This window comes from Manacus candei, unplaced genomic scaffold (assembly GCF_025592945.1).
Source record: "Manacus candei isolate 608988 ecotype Guabito, Panama unplaced genomic scaffold, ASM2559294v1 h1tg000022l, whole genome shotgun sequence".
In the NCBI taxonomy this organism is placed as follows: domain Eukaryota; kingdom Metazoa; phylum Chordata; class Aves; order Passeriformes; family Pipridae; genus Manacus; species Manacus candei.
In genome coordinates, this window is record NW_026138070.1 from 4,488,160 (window position 1) to 4,504,599 (window position 16,440).

Below are 16,440 nucleotides of genomic sequence, written 5' to 3' on the forward strand. Positions count from 1 at the left end.
CAAGTCCAAAAGTTCTTCAGTAAATCATGAACAAAGCACCACAGAGATCAGTTGTACAGCTTGGCCACAAAACAAAGTAGCTTTCTGATGTTCTGACATATAAATTAGTGCAACTTGTAAATATACTTCACTGGTATTAATCTGCATAAAGCGAAGACAAATGGATTTCTTGCTTGTATTCAATTGCAGTTAACATATCTCCCAGATTAAAAGATTTTAAACTCAGTGTAGGTCTGCACTTGCTGTGCAAACAGAGCTAAATATATTCCTTAATAGGACTATTCAGGCTTCACAGTGTAAATCCCACTCCTTCCCACAGTTCTGCCAACTGCCTGTTCCCAATATTTAGTTGCATCCTCCCCATCCCATCCCAGCACTGCACAGGGAAAAAGACAAGAGAATAAGAGAAAAGAACAGGAATGGTCAAACAACATAACACTGAAGAGAAAAATATCAGAAAAGGTGCCTGACCTCAGGGGGCTCAAAGATGGGGCAAGTTTAAATTAAAGGAGAAAACCCAAAGTGCTCCTAAAGAGATGGGAGGAAAACAGGAGACAGGAGGGCACGTGAAACAGGGCACAGAGAAGTTTAACAGAGCCTTGACTTTCAGCTCCTGGAAGCAAAGCATCCTAAGAGGCTGCCAAGCATCTTTAGAAGCTGCCACTGAGAGATTCCTCGCTACTGGGCAAGAAAATTTGGGCAGATTAATTTCATTCTTATAAAAAAAGGGATAATTGGTGACAGAAATCAGGCCTGACACTGCCATGGCCATCCCCACGCCCCTCTTCCTGCCAGCAGCCTCAGTATATCCTTCAAACATGAGGTTTCTCCCATCACTGGGACACACCTCACAGGAGAGCAGCAAGAGGAACTTCCAACTTCCAAATTGTGCAGTAAGTGCAGAAGACAATCACAGCTCAATAGGAACATCAGTCTTTTCCTACGTTTAACTCTAGGAGGAAAATTTTGAAGTCCTGAAGCAGGAAAAAGGGAGGAAGGAAAAAGAAGTCTGGTGTCTTTATTTCACTTAATGGCCATGACAGCTCAGGGTGTCCTGGGTTTTCTGTGCAGCTTTTTCAGAGGATGGCAGAGCTGGCACTGGATTTGGTGCCAGTGCCCATCTCATCAGGTGGCTTTGCCCACCCCATTTTGAACAGCAGATGGGCTGCAGAACAGTGGTGTTGGAAGGGCTGCTGCAGTGAGGAGTTTTCCAGGGATCACTGCACTGAAAGGAGTGCTGAGTAAACAGTTGATAGCACACGAATTGTCCCCCTTTTTGGCTTTTTTTAGGGCTTTTATCCTTTGCCATTTCCCATCCTTTCATGAGCTTATTACTTCCTGTCCTAACACTGCTTCCTGCTCCAACAGGTTGATAGGTACAGAGAAAAAAGACTGGATTTTTAAGGAATGTTTCCTATTAAATCTCCTAAGGGAGAGTAGGAAAGAGGCACCAGAGGGATTGTGAAAGTCTGACCCAGCACACTTCTGCTGGCTTTTCCTCCCTGTCATGTGGCTTCCTGTAGTATTTACTTTGAAACAACTCTCTAAATTCAATCAAGTGCCCCTGCAGAAAATGGGACAAAATGGTTATTATTATCATAATTTTGAAAGTCTGAGACTAGAATAAGAAGCAACCTGTGAGCTGGAAGACAAGCATTTTGGGTCAGGATTGGTAAGTGATGGGAAGGTGGAAGATGGAACCAGACTTTGCAGGTGCTGGGTTCCTTTAGTGGGTAAATAAGTAAACAACCCTCAGAGCACCATCATTCACAAGCACCAGAATGGAGACAGGAGTTCTGTGAGCTTGGGGGTGGATATTTGTCTGAAGGCACTGGAAAAACGTTCCAAAGGAGAGCCCAGAAGGGAAGCAGGTTTGTGTGGCCCCTTCCCTTGCTAAGTTACAGGCACACAGTCCTTCAGCCAGGAGCTGCACCTTCCCAGGGCACACTCAGCCTGGCTTATTGTTAAAGAACCTCACAGTGTCACCTTTGTGCTTTCACAACGATCACAGGTTGGAAGAGTAGTAACTAAAAAAAGCTATGAAAGCTTTTGTTTCCTTTAAAAAAAGCTTCTCTGGTTTCACCAGCATCTGCAGCACCCAGTAGTGTCTGAATGTTTCAGCAGGAGTTGCAGATACTTCACAGTGAGAGCTCCACTCTGATTATTTTAGAGTTTATACACTGGAAGATCACGACATCCAATTAATTTATATCAGACTGTTAGTGTGGCAAGTTCCACTGTGCTATTTGGAACAGAAGAAAATAGCAGATCTTCTGTAACAGTGCTATTTCCTCTTGGAAGACCCAAATCCATCAGAGAAACTCAGTGGACTGTCTTGCAAATGACAGTGCAGGATATTCAGACTGCTGATGCTAAGAGGCCCCAACAAGTCAATCCCACAAAAACCCAAGCAGCTGGAAGCTCCTTCCTCCCTCCCCACACAGTAACACCCAGTTACCCCAGCTTTCAGCAGAGGACTGCCAGGCACTCAGCTACAAATCACAATTTCCAGACCCCTTTTTTTCAACAGCATCAGCACCGATGCCAGACTTCAAAAGAGAACCCTTCCAACTAACCCCAAAAATCCACCTCTGTTGCCATGCAGTCCCACAGCAGAGCTCCCACCCCTTCCTTTGGCACATCCTTTCTATCTGTGTTCTCAGCAATAAACACTGCCTGAGTAAGTAGTGATGAACACTGCCAGCTGACCATGTATCACAGCATGAGGTTGTTATCACATATTTCTTCTATAGGAGTGAAGGAACACATGCATTTTTATCCACTTGTGCTTGTACACAGATGTTCCTCAGGGAGTGGGTGGGTGGGTATCAAACCCAAAGAAAACTGGCATTGAAAGCAACAGCCACTGGTAGATCTGAAAATTTAGCCTCAACCAGCTGAATACTTTCAGGTATTAAATCAGACACCCTGAGCTACATGATCTTGTAAAGCACCCTTTTGAATAAATTATTGGAGTTCCAGTCAACAGCACTTAAGGACACTTCTCCATATAAAACAGGAGTCAGGAGAAGGGCAGAGCTAGAGAACATGCAGGTAAGTGATGCTACATTATGGAAGGCAAGAAGAACCAGGTTATGGGCTACGTGTGGGCCCCTCCTCGCATGCCTGGGCGTTACCACAGCACACGTTACGAGGGCTCCAAATCCAGAGGCAAGTTCCCATCAGTTCCAAGTTAAAATGACCAGCACCATTAGAAAAGTGAAGGTGGCCTGGGCCCCATTGGTGGATCAAGGCAGAGGGTTCCTCTGTGAGTGGCTAAGGATGGAGAGGCAGTGAGAAGAACTGGGAGGACAGGAGGAGCCAGAATCTCTTTGGCTGGAGGAGCAGAAGGGGGAGGAGGTTGCATTCACGGAGCAGTTTGTGGGGCAGCTGCTGGAAGAACTGGCTTTGGGGAAGCTGGATATTTGCACTGCTGATGTAGGATGCAGGAGAAAGGGAGAATGGAGGCAGCAGGAGAGGCTTCCATGGCTAGCAGTGGAAGTGCTCCAAGCAGCTAGCACAGTGGTAAGCAAGGATGGGAAAAAAATTAAAATATATATATATATAGATATATATAAAAAGGAAGAAGAGATCTTCACTGCTTATCTGATTTAAAAAAAACCAAAACAAAACAAGGAAACAGAGGAAGGGAAAATAAAAAGAGGAGAGAGAAGCACCAGTCGCAAAGAGTTCACAAGGCTTTTTTTGCTCCTTCCCCCAGGGTCACTGCTCTGGCTCTGACCTTCGGGGCCGGTATCTCCGCTGGCCCGTCGACTTCCGCGTGGCCACGGCCGCGGTGAATCCCACCAGGCAGCACAGGGACGTGGTGCCAAACTTGGCCGTGTCCAGCCAGCTGGGGGTTTCCATCTTCAGGTACCTCTCAGCCACGTGCAGGCTCATCACCACGAACCACAGCACCGAGGCAAACGCGTCGATTCTCCGGAGTCTGCGACGAAAAGAAAAAACCAAAACGAGAGTTTGAACACCAGCCAACTCCCTCGGTGCTGAGGAGGGAGAGGGAAGGTGGGGAAGAGGAGGGAAGGGTATGGATTGAGCAGGTTATGTACTGCCTCTGACTAGGTGCAGCCCTGCCCATTGCTGTGTAAGAACCTGAGTAGAGCAGCTCCATTTTCTACCAGAGCTGCACAGGGAACTCTTCATTCACAGTAATTCAAGCTTAAATTGAATGAACCAAGGCACAGATCCAAAGCAAGCTCTGCTGTCTCCACCCAGCCTGCTGGCAAAGAGCTGTGTCACCCAGTGCTACGTGTGCCATTCTGGCAGATGTTTATCCCTAGATCACCGAGTCGAGACTGGACCAAAGACCTCCAATATAATATAGTTTTCCTTGAAGTGAACCAGGAGCCAAGTGCACACTCACCTGATCCTCCCAGCCAGGAACATGGCCAGCAGGCAGGTGAACAGCCCCAGCACAGCCACGGCCATCTGGTGATTCTTCCCGTAAGCCCACACGGCGCTCAGGTTCTCCACCACGTGCTCCGGGAGCAGCTGGAGCAGCTCCCTCCATCCTGCCACCCTCACCCAGGTGTCATTGCCCACGTCTGCATGGGAGGCTGAGCCAGTCCTGTTCTGAAGGGACGCTGGGCCAGAGGGAACGGGAGCAGGGACTGCTGTGCTGAGGGAGAAGGGGTTGCCTGACCCGTACAAGGCCATCAGGACCAGGAACGCGCAGCTGAGGAAGGCCAGGAAGCGCAGGAGTACCACCTGAGCTGGTGTGGTTATGGAAGCAGAAGAGGAGGATGAACATAAATTCTGCAGAAGAAGGGAGAAACACCTTGTCAGAAGCCTGAAGGAACTGCAGGAAGGTTTTGAAATGGTGCTTTAAGAAACACTTCCAGACTGTATGGTTTACTGGACTGTTTTGCTCAGGTCCTTCTAAGTCTCTGTACTGGGCTGACACCATATGGGATGTTGTAGACTAGCAGGGAGCAATTGCAGAGCTATGAGCAGAAACCAAGGTCAGGCAGGGAGAATGTCATAATTTACTTCCCATTGTTCTTTTTTAATTTTTTCCCCTTGTACTCTGTAGTTTCTTGCACTGCAGCCATAAATTGCCTTCCCTACCTCCCCTTCTCTGCCTGTCCCATAATTTTCCTTCCACTCTGTTATTATTACATTAGACTTGCCTTCTGGCAACTGCCCTGAATGACACCAGCAGGAGGAAAACCTCAAACTAACATCAGGAGCACCTGCAGTAGCTACGCTGTACTCGTCTAAACTGCTGGTACAGAAGCAGCTCCCGGGTTTAGGGAGCCCCAAGGCTGCTGCCTCCCTTTCCCAGCAGCAAACCCAGGTGCAGTGAGATCAAGTTCTCTGCCTTTCCTCCTGAGCCCCCTCACCTGGGCGTAGGCCTTGTCTGTCTCGCGGCGTTTGAAGTGGTGGCTGAGCAGCAGCGCGCGGAGCTGCCGGTTCTGGTGTTTGATGTAATACTCCACAGCAGCCTGGCACGGGCGGCACAGCTTGTAGGTCTGCTCCAGGTGGTGCTTGTACACCTCAATCTCCTCATCATACTTGCCCTGGTGAGAGAACAGGAGAGGAAACGTAGGTGAGCACTGCAGGTCCCTCACCTGTTATCATATTTGCTGCTGGCAGGCAGACAAAGCGTGACTCCGGTCACGGAACAGCCCCCAGAGGAGCCAAGCTGAAGGCCAGGCATGCAACCAGCTTCACATACAGCTGACCCAGCCTCCATGTCCCAGAAGAGATGAAAAAAGCCTTGCAGAAGGCTGCTGTGGCCCAATTCCAGGATGCTGAATTTCTGTGGTCCTATTTTGCCGTCTTTGTTGAGACCTTATGAACTCAACACAGGAGGTGAGACAAGAAACTAAAACTGCTCTTCCCCTCCTCAAATGAGGGGACACAAAATACCTGTTGCCCCTTCACTCCACTGTGTTGGAGAAAGAGATAAGTTCCTTTCAAAAATCAGCCCCAAACTTGAAGGCTGTCCCTGTTTGGAGGCCTTACTGAGATGAGCTCCACAAATCATTAATAACACTGGTAAAAACAGTCAGTAAGTAGGTTTTTCAGTGTCACTGCAGCGGACACATCACTTATCACAGAAGCTCCTAGGGCTCTTCTAACTCCAAGATCCTTGCACCAAAAGTGTCAGCTGAAAGCATGCAGCTTCTTTGGAAGCAGGATGGTGCATTGAGGCTCCCCAAGAGTTTGCTCCAGCAGTTCCATAGGCTCCATCTTTTGGAACCAAGAAGGAATCCCATGGCAGAGACCAGGAGCAGCAGGGTCATCCCTCACTGGAACAGGCCAGCAATGCTGCAAGAGGCCACTGCTGCCACTGACACACTTATCCGACCATGCTGGATAACACAGTCCCGTGCTTCTCAGCTGGCAAAGACATTGCAGGTCACTGAATGCCTAAAAAGAGGCCAGAGGCAGTGCTCTGAGGAACTGCATAGGTCTGGCAAGAGGCAGGGACTAGAAATAAAGCTGAGAAAAGGGCACCAGCTGAAGATACTCTCATTAAGCATGATCAAATTTAAAGCTGTTCTCTGGGAGTCATCCTGATCAAACTCATTACAATTACACAAAGCAGACTGGATTAGGCAAAACCAGAGGATGAACACATCCCACTACAGCACAGTCTAACCCCAAGGCTTGTTGACAATGGTCGAAAGCTAAGGAGTGCAGCACTAAATTCTCTGTGTGAAACGTTGGGGAGGCATAAAACTGTGAAGGAAAAACCCCATTATTCCATCCTCCATGCATATTAAGTAGTGGGAAAGCCAAGAAGTTGCTCAGCAGGAAATCCTGTTGCTGTAACTGTAAAATTCCCTTTGCCCTCCTAGGCACAGATGCCTGACCAGGGAAATTATGTGGCTGCACAGGATTCCTCTCCCACTGCACTAATAATGCAGAGCAGCACAGGCAGGGCCCCAGGAAAAACAGAATCTGTTAAGGCTTCAAGGTATCCAGTGGGCAGCTGTGCCTGCCAAATCCTGCAAGCTTGGCCATGGGAAGCACTGGAGCTGTAAGCTGATCTCAGCAATGTTTTGGGCTCGAGCTTCAACTCCCAGCGCTCATCTAGAACAGGGCATTACATTCTGGCTTTGGAGAAGAATTAGGTAAATGTGCAGCACTAATCAGTAACCTCCTCTGCACTGGAGTGCCACATAATGCTTCTGAAGACTATTGGAGCATCATTCCACAGTACACTGAAAAACTGCTCTCTCTCCTGCCTCCTGCTTACAAGGCTGTAGGATGAATTAAATCGAGCAGGAATAGCAGAGCCACGCACGGGAATGCCTCGGTCAAACACTCACCTCCTCCCTTGGTGAGAATGAAGCCAGCTGTTTGATTTTCATGGTTTGATGGTTGTTGCACTTCTTGCAGAGCAGAATTTGGCTGCTCACCCACTGCTGTGGTTTGGTGGGATCACAGAAGGTTGTGCCGCCCGACACAACGTGGTTAAGGTGCTCCATGTACTGGGCAGGGATGGGCTTGTTGTAGTCTCCATTCTGACAAAAAAGCAGGAGGGGAAGCAGACATTAGATCATAAAATCAAAACTAGGTTGGTAATAAGATTCCCTAAGCTCTGTCAGGAGCTCTACATGCATTCACCTATGTAACAAAGTAAATAAGCAAAAAAAAAAAGAGACAAAATGCTTCAAATCTTCTGCCCACCTCTACTGTTCCACACACCTATTGCAGGCAGCTGGCTGTGCTGGATTCTGGCTTAAGACAGGTTTTGCTATTTAACAGAATACAAACCCAGAGAATAATAATATTTTAATATATTTCTAATTACTGTTAATATATTATATATTATCTGCTATATTTATTGTTGATAATATTAAATTATTAATAATTTAATTACTATTTAATCAATATTGCTAATAGTTTAATATAGTGCCGACACCTAAAATCTATTCTGACACGATTTTAAACTCTTTTACTGTTGTTGGCTATTAATAAAGACAACCTGATTGCATCATTAAAAACCAGAGGTTTTATTTTTCCATCTTCCTCCAGTAGAAAGGAGTAGAAATCACCCAGAATGGTGGAATTGCATGCAATGTTTATATTAAAGCCTTTTTATCACACCTAGCACAGGGATTTTTACACTGTTTCATATACTTAAAAAAATATTCTTAAGAGAGATGTCAAGGCTGCTTTTGCCCTTTAAAGAAAGGGAGGAAAATTTGTCTTCATTATCACAGCCAGCACGTCCCACTACAGCGGATTCCTTCTCAAAGCTGACCAAGTGAGGGGCTGCTGAGCTCACCAGTGCTCAGCACAGCTGTCACACCACTGGACATTCACGTGCACTGGGCCTGCACCACCTCAGAGGAGGAGCAGGGATTTCCCAAAGCCCCGTCCCACCTTCCCAGCCCATCCCAGTACCTCCTGGAAGCCGTTGTACTGCTCGCAGTTGGGGCAGTCCCAGCAGTTGCGGTTCCCGTACGGCACCACCGTGTCCTGGTTGCAGAACCAGCAGTTCACCGTCACGTGGGTGGGCTTCTTCCTGCTGGGGGGAGGAAACGTGTCAGGCACGAACACTTAACTCAGCTGGTGGACAGGAAAGCACAGGCTTTCAAACAGGGAAAGGCAAGAGGGGCTGGAAAAACAATCAGTCTTCCCATTCCGTGATACGACTCAGAGTAGTCGCTCTGGCAATGAAAAGGTGGGTTGTTAAAGTAGAAATTAATTCTGTACTAATACCATGAACATGCTGAATTATCAACTTCCCTGTTTTTCAGGGGCACATTTGGGGGTGCAAATCCTCTCTGTAATCAGCAGTGTTATTATATGAGAAGGGTGCTGTAGAGTTGATGTTTAATACATAGAATCCCAGGAAAAGGAAGTTACGATCCACAAGAGTTGCCTATGATGGTGCTCAGAAACCCAGGAAAGGGGCTCACAGTTACAGTTCTATCTATTTTGACAGAAAATTTTTCAAGGGCAAGAGTTATCACATTATCCCAAGGCTCAGGCACTGTTAACAGCTGTTTCTTCACAGCTTTAGATACATAAAGAACTGAGGAAACAACACATCTTCCCTGAGAACGGAAGGGATAAAGACTAATGACCTTGATCCATGAGCCCCTTGTTTCTTAAAGCAATCCTGTTAAAACAACAGCCAATACAAACAGCTGTGACTGACCACAGGTTGTGACAGATGTTTGAGCAAAGAGTTCCAGTGGCCCAAGCCCTGGGCCTGCCTGCTAAAGAAGGTCTGCATTTGTCTCAGAACTCGGTGCAATCTCCACGAGGAGCAACCTGGCAGGTCAAGGCAGCACAGCCCAGCTGTCTGGGTTTATCAGAACCAGCCCCAGTCCCACTTCCAAGGGAGGGCAGCTGCTCAGGGACTGGCTATGGCAGCTATGCAGACAGATGGACCCAGCTGCCACCAGCCCAGCTCCACCAAGGCATTAATCTGTGTGGCTCCACTGCAGCGGCAGAGAAAGCAACGGAGCAGGGGGCTCATGGAGGGCCTGGGAAGCAACTAACAGGAATCCAAATGCTCCCAAATTGAGAGCAACTTCTCTTCTTCCTGCTCTAGGAAATGGTCTCTGCTGCTACAAAATTCCATAGTGAAACACCCTCTGAATCCTGCAGAAGTGTTGTCTGGCACCCTGCGACCAAACAGGCAGCTGGGTCTTCCCCTCTCTCTCAGCCATCACCTCTGTAGCTGGTTGCCTACAATTAACATTCTTCCTCCCTCTCATTTCCACAGACAGTGCTTTGAAACTTGGTTCATAGAATACCCAACCCTCAGGCAATGCCTGGCCTTCCAGTCTAGGTACTAACAGTGCTTGCAATGAAGCACTGAAACTCCAGCGTGCATTGAGGATTCCCTGCCAGATGCTGAAAGAAAATAGCTGGAGCTACTTGGGTGACAGATTCTCACCCCAAAATAGATGCAAACACCCACACCCCTCCTAAAATGAATATTCCTTGCTCAACTTTCTTCACTGCCAAGGGGGCTCAAAACAGTAACTGATGCGAGTTAAAAATACCACTCCTGAAACTAACAGGCAAAAAAAGAAAAAAGTTTAAAGCAGACAAATCTAGGTCATTAGTCTGACTTATCCATGAGCTCCCACTGTCCAAATGCCAAGAAAACCACTTGTCAAAACAGCCATGTGAAGGATGGACAGCAACACCTGTTGGTACTGGTTTCATCTCACTATCACAGGGGCACAAGTATAACATGCAGGCTTCTTTAACCATGAAAATACAAATCCTAGTGCTCCTCGAGCACAGACTTCACAGCAAGCACAGCCTGAACTCCACCCACTGAGGGAGGTTATTGCACAAGTCCCAGGTGCTGTGGAACATGCCACAATCCCACCCCCATACTGCTGTTCCCCATCCTCTGGCATCCATGGAAATAAGACACACCACACTTCAGCCCCTACCCACCCTCAGCGTCTTCCATGACATGACAGAGGAGGTGGAAGCATTGATTTTCAGCAAAAAAAGAATCAATGCCAAACCCTCTCCAAGAACTTTCTGATATAAGAGACCAAGTATACTCCAGACTTTCCCATCATTTTCCAAACAGGATTCCACTTCTAGTTCTTGAGGCTGAGGAACTGCTACCGAGGATTAAACAGCAGCCCTTCATTCTCACAATGTATGCAAAAGAAATGGCTAAGTCCTGGATTATTTAGGATAAGAGGCAATAATCCTTCCTTTTGTGAACCTATGATCTGTTGCCATAGAAATAGGTGCAAAAACCCCAAGTTCCAATCTGCTGGATGCAAAAAGAAGAACAAGGGGGAAAAAAGGTCATTTTAGGCAAGAACATGTAGGTGGGGTACTAGTTTTCTAGTAATTGGGCAGGACTTAAAAAGCAAAAAACAAGTACTGCATTTGGAAAGACTCTCAAATACAGATTTAATGAGTTTGGAGCGATATTTGCCTTGACTGAATTCAGGCAGCAGTTGAAGGCAATAAGCTACAGCACACACTGCTTCTGAAGTCACACCCTGGGATGAGACACAATGCAAAACCGAGCACTTACAATGTGCTCAATCCCTTGCAAAACACCAGGCAAATCATCCCTGAGGAGTTTAAATGTACCACTGCACTAACTCCAACCAGCTTCACTGGGACACAGAACCTCCCTGCACAAGAAAACCTGAGCAGCAAGAGGTGACAATTACTGACAGCACAGGGGGATTCCACTCTCAGCTCACCTGCTGTGCTAACTCCATGTGGAACCTGCACGCACAAACAAGCTCGAGAAGATTCCCAGGCTTGGATAAATTATTCTGCAGGTAGAAGATATTTGCTTAAGACAACAGTGAGGGGAAAATACCTGCAGTAAACACATTTAGGGGATCAACACCTAAATGTCTGACAGCCCTCATATAACACAAAATGTTTCTTTGTGAGGGGCCATCAGATGACTTCATTTTGCTCACAAAAATCAGGTTGCAGCTCTGCAAGTCCTGTTGACACTGTTTAGCAACTACTTTGTGTCTGTCCTGTAACATAAGAGGACCTTAGGTTCCTTCCAACTCCCAGCACTCTTCACTATTCCTCATTTATACACATATTCAAGGCCACACTTTTAATGAATTGCCAGAACAGTCTGCCTGAAAAGTGCTGATAATAATACACTGGATCTATAAATATTTATATATTTATTTATAAATATTTACATCTATTCCCCCTCCCTCCCTTTACTACTAGGTCAGAAAATGAAGATGTTTGGTTTTCCATATTTAAAAGAAATATGGATATGCAGTTCTTCAGGGGGTTATCCTCATCCTCTCCCAAGGATTAGAAGAAAAACCCAATTCTCCATTAAAAGTATTTAAAGCAGCACTCTTCATTCTGGCACAACTGGATTACAAAGCAATTATACAAAGGGCTATGCCAGCAAATCTGAAGGAAAGACACACTAGGAAAAGGAGCTGATTTGCACAGATCAGCCCCAGGTACAGCCCAAGCCATGGCACAGTCCAACTCACCATCAGGGAAGCTCCTGGGTAGTTCCAGGTGGTGCCCATGTCCATCACCTGCCAATAAAGGGGTCTGTCAGTGCAGACCCAGTGCTAAAGCCCATTTTCCAGGGCAAGAAAAACACATCTATCTGAAGTCCAGCAGGCGAATGCTGTCACAGACACATCTGCTCACACGTACCAGTTGTGGACAGGGTTGAAGATTGAGCCACAAGATCAGATTTCCAGTACAGTGTCAGAGGTTACAATGCACCCTCTCCTCTCATAAAAGCCAGACTTAGTGTCCTCTTAAGAGGGAATAAGGTGCCCAGTGGACCTAGGCAGGGACACAGACCCACAGTTGTAACCACTCTCTGGGCTCATCCCCCTCAAGGGCTGTCAGAACTGTGAAACTGCAGCTTCAGCAACTTTGAACACTCTGGAGAACACTGGCCCCAGGACAGGATGCTCCAGGAAAGGTGCCTCTTTTTGCCACTGCAGTACCTGTGACAAGCTTCCCAATGAAGTGTGGCTACAGCTGCTGGTCTGAACTCAGCACCCCAACCAACAAACAGGCAGCCAGGCTGTGATCCCAAAGAAAGACCACAAAACATACCAGAGTTTTTCCATCTGACCCAAACTCACACGGATTAAGGAGTTCCTGTACATTGTACATGTGGACATCAAATCTTTTAATTCCTTGATTCAAAAAGCAAAGGTAGCATCATATTTGTGTTTGACATCGTGTCTGTGTCCCTTAAAAAGCTGTCCTCCTTGATGACTATGGAAGATTAATTTCTGAGACAGAGTAAGAAATCTGGTAACATCAGAACATTACTAAGAAACACAAACACATACCCCCAAAGAATTATCAAGGTCACCTCCTGACAGAATTTACCAGCAGTCTTCAAGGACTTGGGAAGAAATGCTTTCCATTCCAGAGACCTTTTGATGAACTTGAGCAAAACAAATCCAATCTCCTCCCTCAAAAGGCATGTTAGCCTCAACTGGGTCAAAGAAACACTGCCTGCTTCACTGGGATTGCTTCAGGCCACCAGGATTTCTTGGCTACCCTAAATATGTCACAGAAATGCCAAGTCTTGTATATGGGCTAATGTACCACTGATCATTTATATGGTTCCACAAAGAGCAAAGGCTTTAGAGCAAACCTTAAGCATGATATTGTGAATGTAGAAATATGCTTCTACTGCTAAGCATAAACTTGAAGTGAACCTTAACACAGGGAGCCCTCGGGGCTGCCTTTTCTCCAAGAGAAGCACTCAGTAGATGAGCTGATAGCTGTCTGTTGCTATAAAGACTAAAGTGCCTCGTATTCCATACATCCCTGCACTCCTGTCATGCTATACTAGATCAGAATCTGTCAAATTAAAGCTTTGCTCCTTTTTATGAGATCTGCATCCTGACATCTCTCCTGATGCTTTTCAAGCCTGCTTTCCAACTGGTCTGAATTTGTCCAAAAGTCAGGAACGTCCTGTGCAATCAAGAAACCAAATAATCAAAGAATTTTGCTCCCTAATCAATAATTTTGACTTCTATGGAATCCCCCCGAAGTTCTAGCACCGTGCTAAGTGTGCTGTGATTTTACAGCCCTGTTCCCCACGAAATCCTGCCTTCGCCCCTCATCAACCAGCACAACAAGCAGGATTTTCTCTTTCCCTGCCTCAAACACGTCAGAAAAAAATGGGGGGGACCCCGACCCCTGGGAGCCTCTGTCCCTGCATCCTCACATCTCTCCTGATGCTTTTCATTTGTCCTAAAGTCAGGAACGTTCTGTGCAATCAAGAAACCAAGTAACCAAAGAATTTTGCTCTCTAATCAATCATTTTGACTTCTACGGACCCCCCCCCTCCAGAGTGCTAAGGGCGCTGTTATTTTACAGTCCTGCAATCCTGCCTTCACCCCTCACCAACCACGACAGCAAGCAGGATTTTCTCTTTCCCTGCCCCAAACACTTCAGAAAAAAAGGGGGAGCCCCCGATCGCCGGGAGCCCGTGTCCCCGGCGGCGTGAGGGCAGCGACCCGCGGTACTCACCGCTCCCACCGCGGCGCGTCCTGGATGCTCAGCCCGGCACACACAAAAGCCATTCCGGGGGACACGGAAGGGCAGATCCGGCCATTCACCCACACCCTGACAACGCGGGGGGCCTTTCCCTCAGCACCCTCCTCGGGGACGGACCCAGACCCTGGCCGGGCGCACCCGCGGCGTCCCCACAGCCGCGGTGTCCCCACAGCCGGGCACCGGGCCCCGCGTGGCGCCTTCCCGCCGCCGCGGGCCGCACACCCCGCCATGTCCCTCCCTCCCTTCATTCCCTCCTTCCCTTCCCGCACCCTCCCTCCTCCTCCTCCTCCTCCTCCCTGCCGGCCGTACCTCCGCGCGAAGCGGTAGAGCAGCAGCCCCGCGGCCGCGGCGCACACGGTGGCGCCCAGCCCGGCTCCCTCCATGCCGGCCCCGGCCCCGACCCGGCGGCGGCGGCGGCGCTTTGTACGCGGCGGGGCCGCCCCCCCGTCCCGCCCCTCGCTCGGCGGCGGGGGCGGCGCGTGACTCACGGAAAGGCCGGAGTCGTGCGGCGGGGCCGCCGTGAGTCAGCGCCGCCGAAAAAAGGCCGAGATCGTGGCGGCGGGGGCGGCCCCGCGGGCCCCCCGGCGCTGCCCGGGCCCCGTGCGGGGGCTGGCGGCGAGGGGAGGTCGTGCCTGGCCCCCGCCGTGCCTGGCCCGGGGCCCGCCGCGCGGGGTGGTGGTGGGGGGGGAGTCGTTGGCTTGACTAAATTTAGACGCGGCGCTTCCCGCGTTAGAGACGGACAGGCCGGGCGTCCCGGTGAAGGGCGGCCGCGCTGCACAGGCACAGAACATCCCGGGCTGGAAGGGACACACAAAGATCATCCAGTCCCACTCCCGGCCCTGCACAGACACCCCAACAATCCCACCCTGTCCCTCAGAGCGTTGTCCAAACCCTCGAGCTCTGGGAGCCTTGGGGCCGTGCCCACTGCCCTGGGGAGCCTGGGCAGTGCCAACCACCCTCTGGGGGAAGAACCTTTTCCTGGAATCCAACCTAAACCTGCCCTGGCACAGCTCCAGCTGCTCCCTGGGTCCTGTCACTGATCCCCACAGACATCAGCACCTGCCCCTCCATTTCCCCTCACAAGGAAGTTGTACCTGCAATGAGGTCTCCTCTCAGTCCCCTCAGCCGCTCCACCCACACCTTCCCCTCAAGGCCCTTCACAGGTCCCAGCTCTGAAGGGGGAAAAAGGCTTCAAACATCATGTTTAACACCATTAAAAAAGGCACAAATGGAAAAGCTCTTCCCAAATATTTGTGCTGGAAGTAAGCTGTGCTTTTAAGCTTGTCTCAGCTATGGTTGGGCTCTCTTCACTGTTCCATTTCTCTCTCCCCAGATTTAACCACGGTAATGAATTCTGTGGAGTAACAGTGAATATTTCATCTTGACAAACGTAAAAGGGATGTAATTTTTCCATCTCTCTTCCACTGTTTAGCACAGTCACTTAAGGATTGTTTTATGAGCCCAAGTGATAGGGATAGGAGGAACAACCCACCCTGTTACTTGGCACATGAAGACCTTTGAGGTCCTCTAGGACTTCTGGAGACCTGGTTATTTTTTCTTCAGAGGTCCCTCCCTTCCTATCAACTCTCTGTAGCACCAGTCCAGCCAGAGATGCATTGTTTGAAAGTTTCCTCCTTAAAGGAGCTAATGAGGAACTTGTGCAAAACCACTATAAATCACAGTGAGGGGCACAATCACAATTCAAGCATGGATGCCAATTCTCAGCAAATGCAGGTATTTTGAGGGATATCACGATACCTAAAGGGAGGCAGTAAGTCTTACAGCGTAAGGACTTTGACAAATCTTCAAATGCCTCAAAAATGCTTCCAAAACTAAATTAACCAACAAGAGCAGCTCATACAATTGCAGCAACAGTGTGTTTGTAACTTCAATTTAACTGTTAATATATGAATGGGAACGGGTTCAGTCCTGGTAAAGTTAATGGAGTCACAGTGGTGACTTCAGATAGGACTGTAGTTTCATCACCTTACTGATAATTAAACTACAAAGGGTCTATTAGTGAAGCCTTTACCTGTCTTCCATGAAAATGACTTTCTGTGGAAGCTGGAGAAGAGGAATGAAGAGTGAAAAATGCTTTTAGTTTGACTTTCACAAGCAGAGAAAGGTTGGTTATTTTTAAATTCAGGTATCGTTTTGGTAAAAGCTACTTCAAATTCTTTCCTCTGGTAATAGGCTTATTCCATACTCAGTGACATCAATGGGATTGCTCACAGAGTGTCACCTAAAAATGGTAACTCTTTATAGGGTTTAAGGAATCAAGGGCCAGTGAATTTTAAAAATTCTATTAGAGAGAGGAAGGAAAAAGGATTTAATTATGTTAATTCAGAAACTCTATTAGTTCCCAATATAGCTTATTAACCCTCTATCAAATTAAGACTAATTCTGTCAGGATTTGTAACAAAGCTTAAA

At 48.0% G+C, this 16,440-nt stretch overlaps 1 protein-coding gene across 3 annotated transcripts in view; it reads right to left on the minus strand.

Moving 5' to 3' along the window:
- Window positions 1–14,437, minus strand: part of TMEM201 (transmembrane protein 201) — a 29,120-nt gene extending 14,683 nt beyond the window's left edge. The window contains exons 1-6 of one of the 3 annotated variants that reach the window (XM_051786589.1): window positions 14,320–14,437; window positions 8,380–8,503; window positions 7,299–7,493; window positions 5,361–5,537; window positions 4,382–4,773; window positions 3,743–3,946 (exon numbers count right to left, since the gene is read on the minus strand). In XM_051786589.1, coding sequence (XP_051642549.1) covers window positions 3,743–3,946; window positions 4,382–4,773; window positions 5,361–5,537; window positions 7,299–7,493; window positions 8,380–8,503; window positions 14,320–14,393 — 1,166 coding nt within the window. In that variant the 5' untranslated portion in view covers window positions 14,394–14,437. Of the gene's footprint in view, window positions 1–3,742; window positions 3,947–4,381; window positions 4,774–5,360; window positions 5,538–7,298; window positions 7,494–8,379; window positions 8,504–11,960; window positions 11,977–14,319 lie in introns of those variants that run through there. The other 2 variants (XM_051786590.1, XM_051786591.1) reach the window with 2 other exon arrangements.
- Window positions 14,438–16,440: the final 2,003 nt, after the last annotated feature.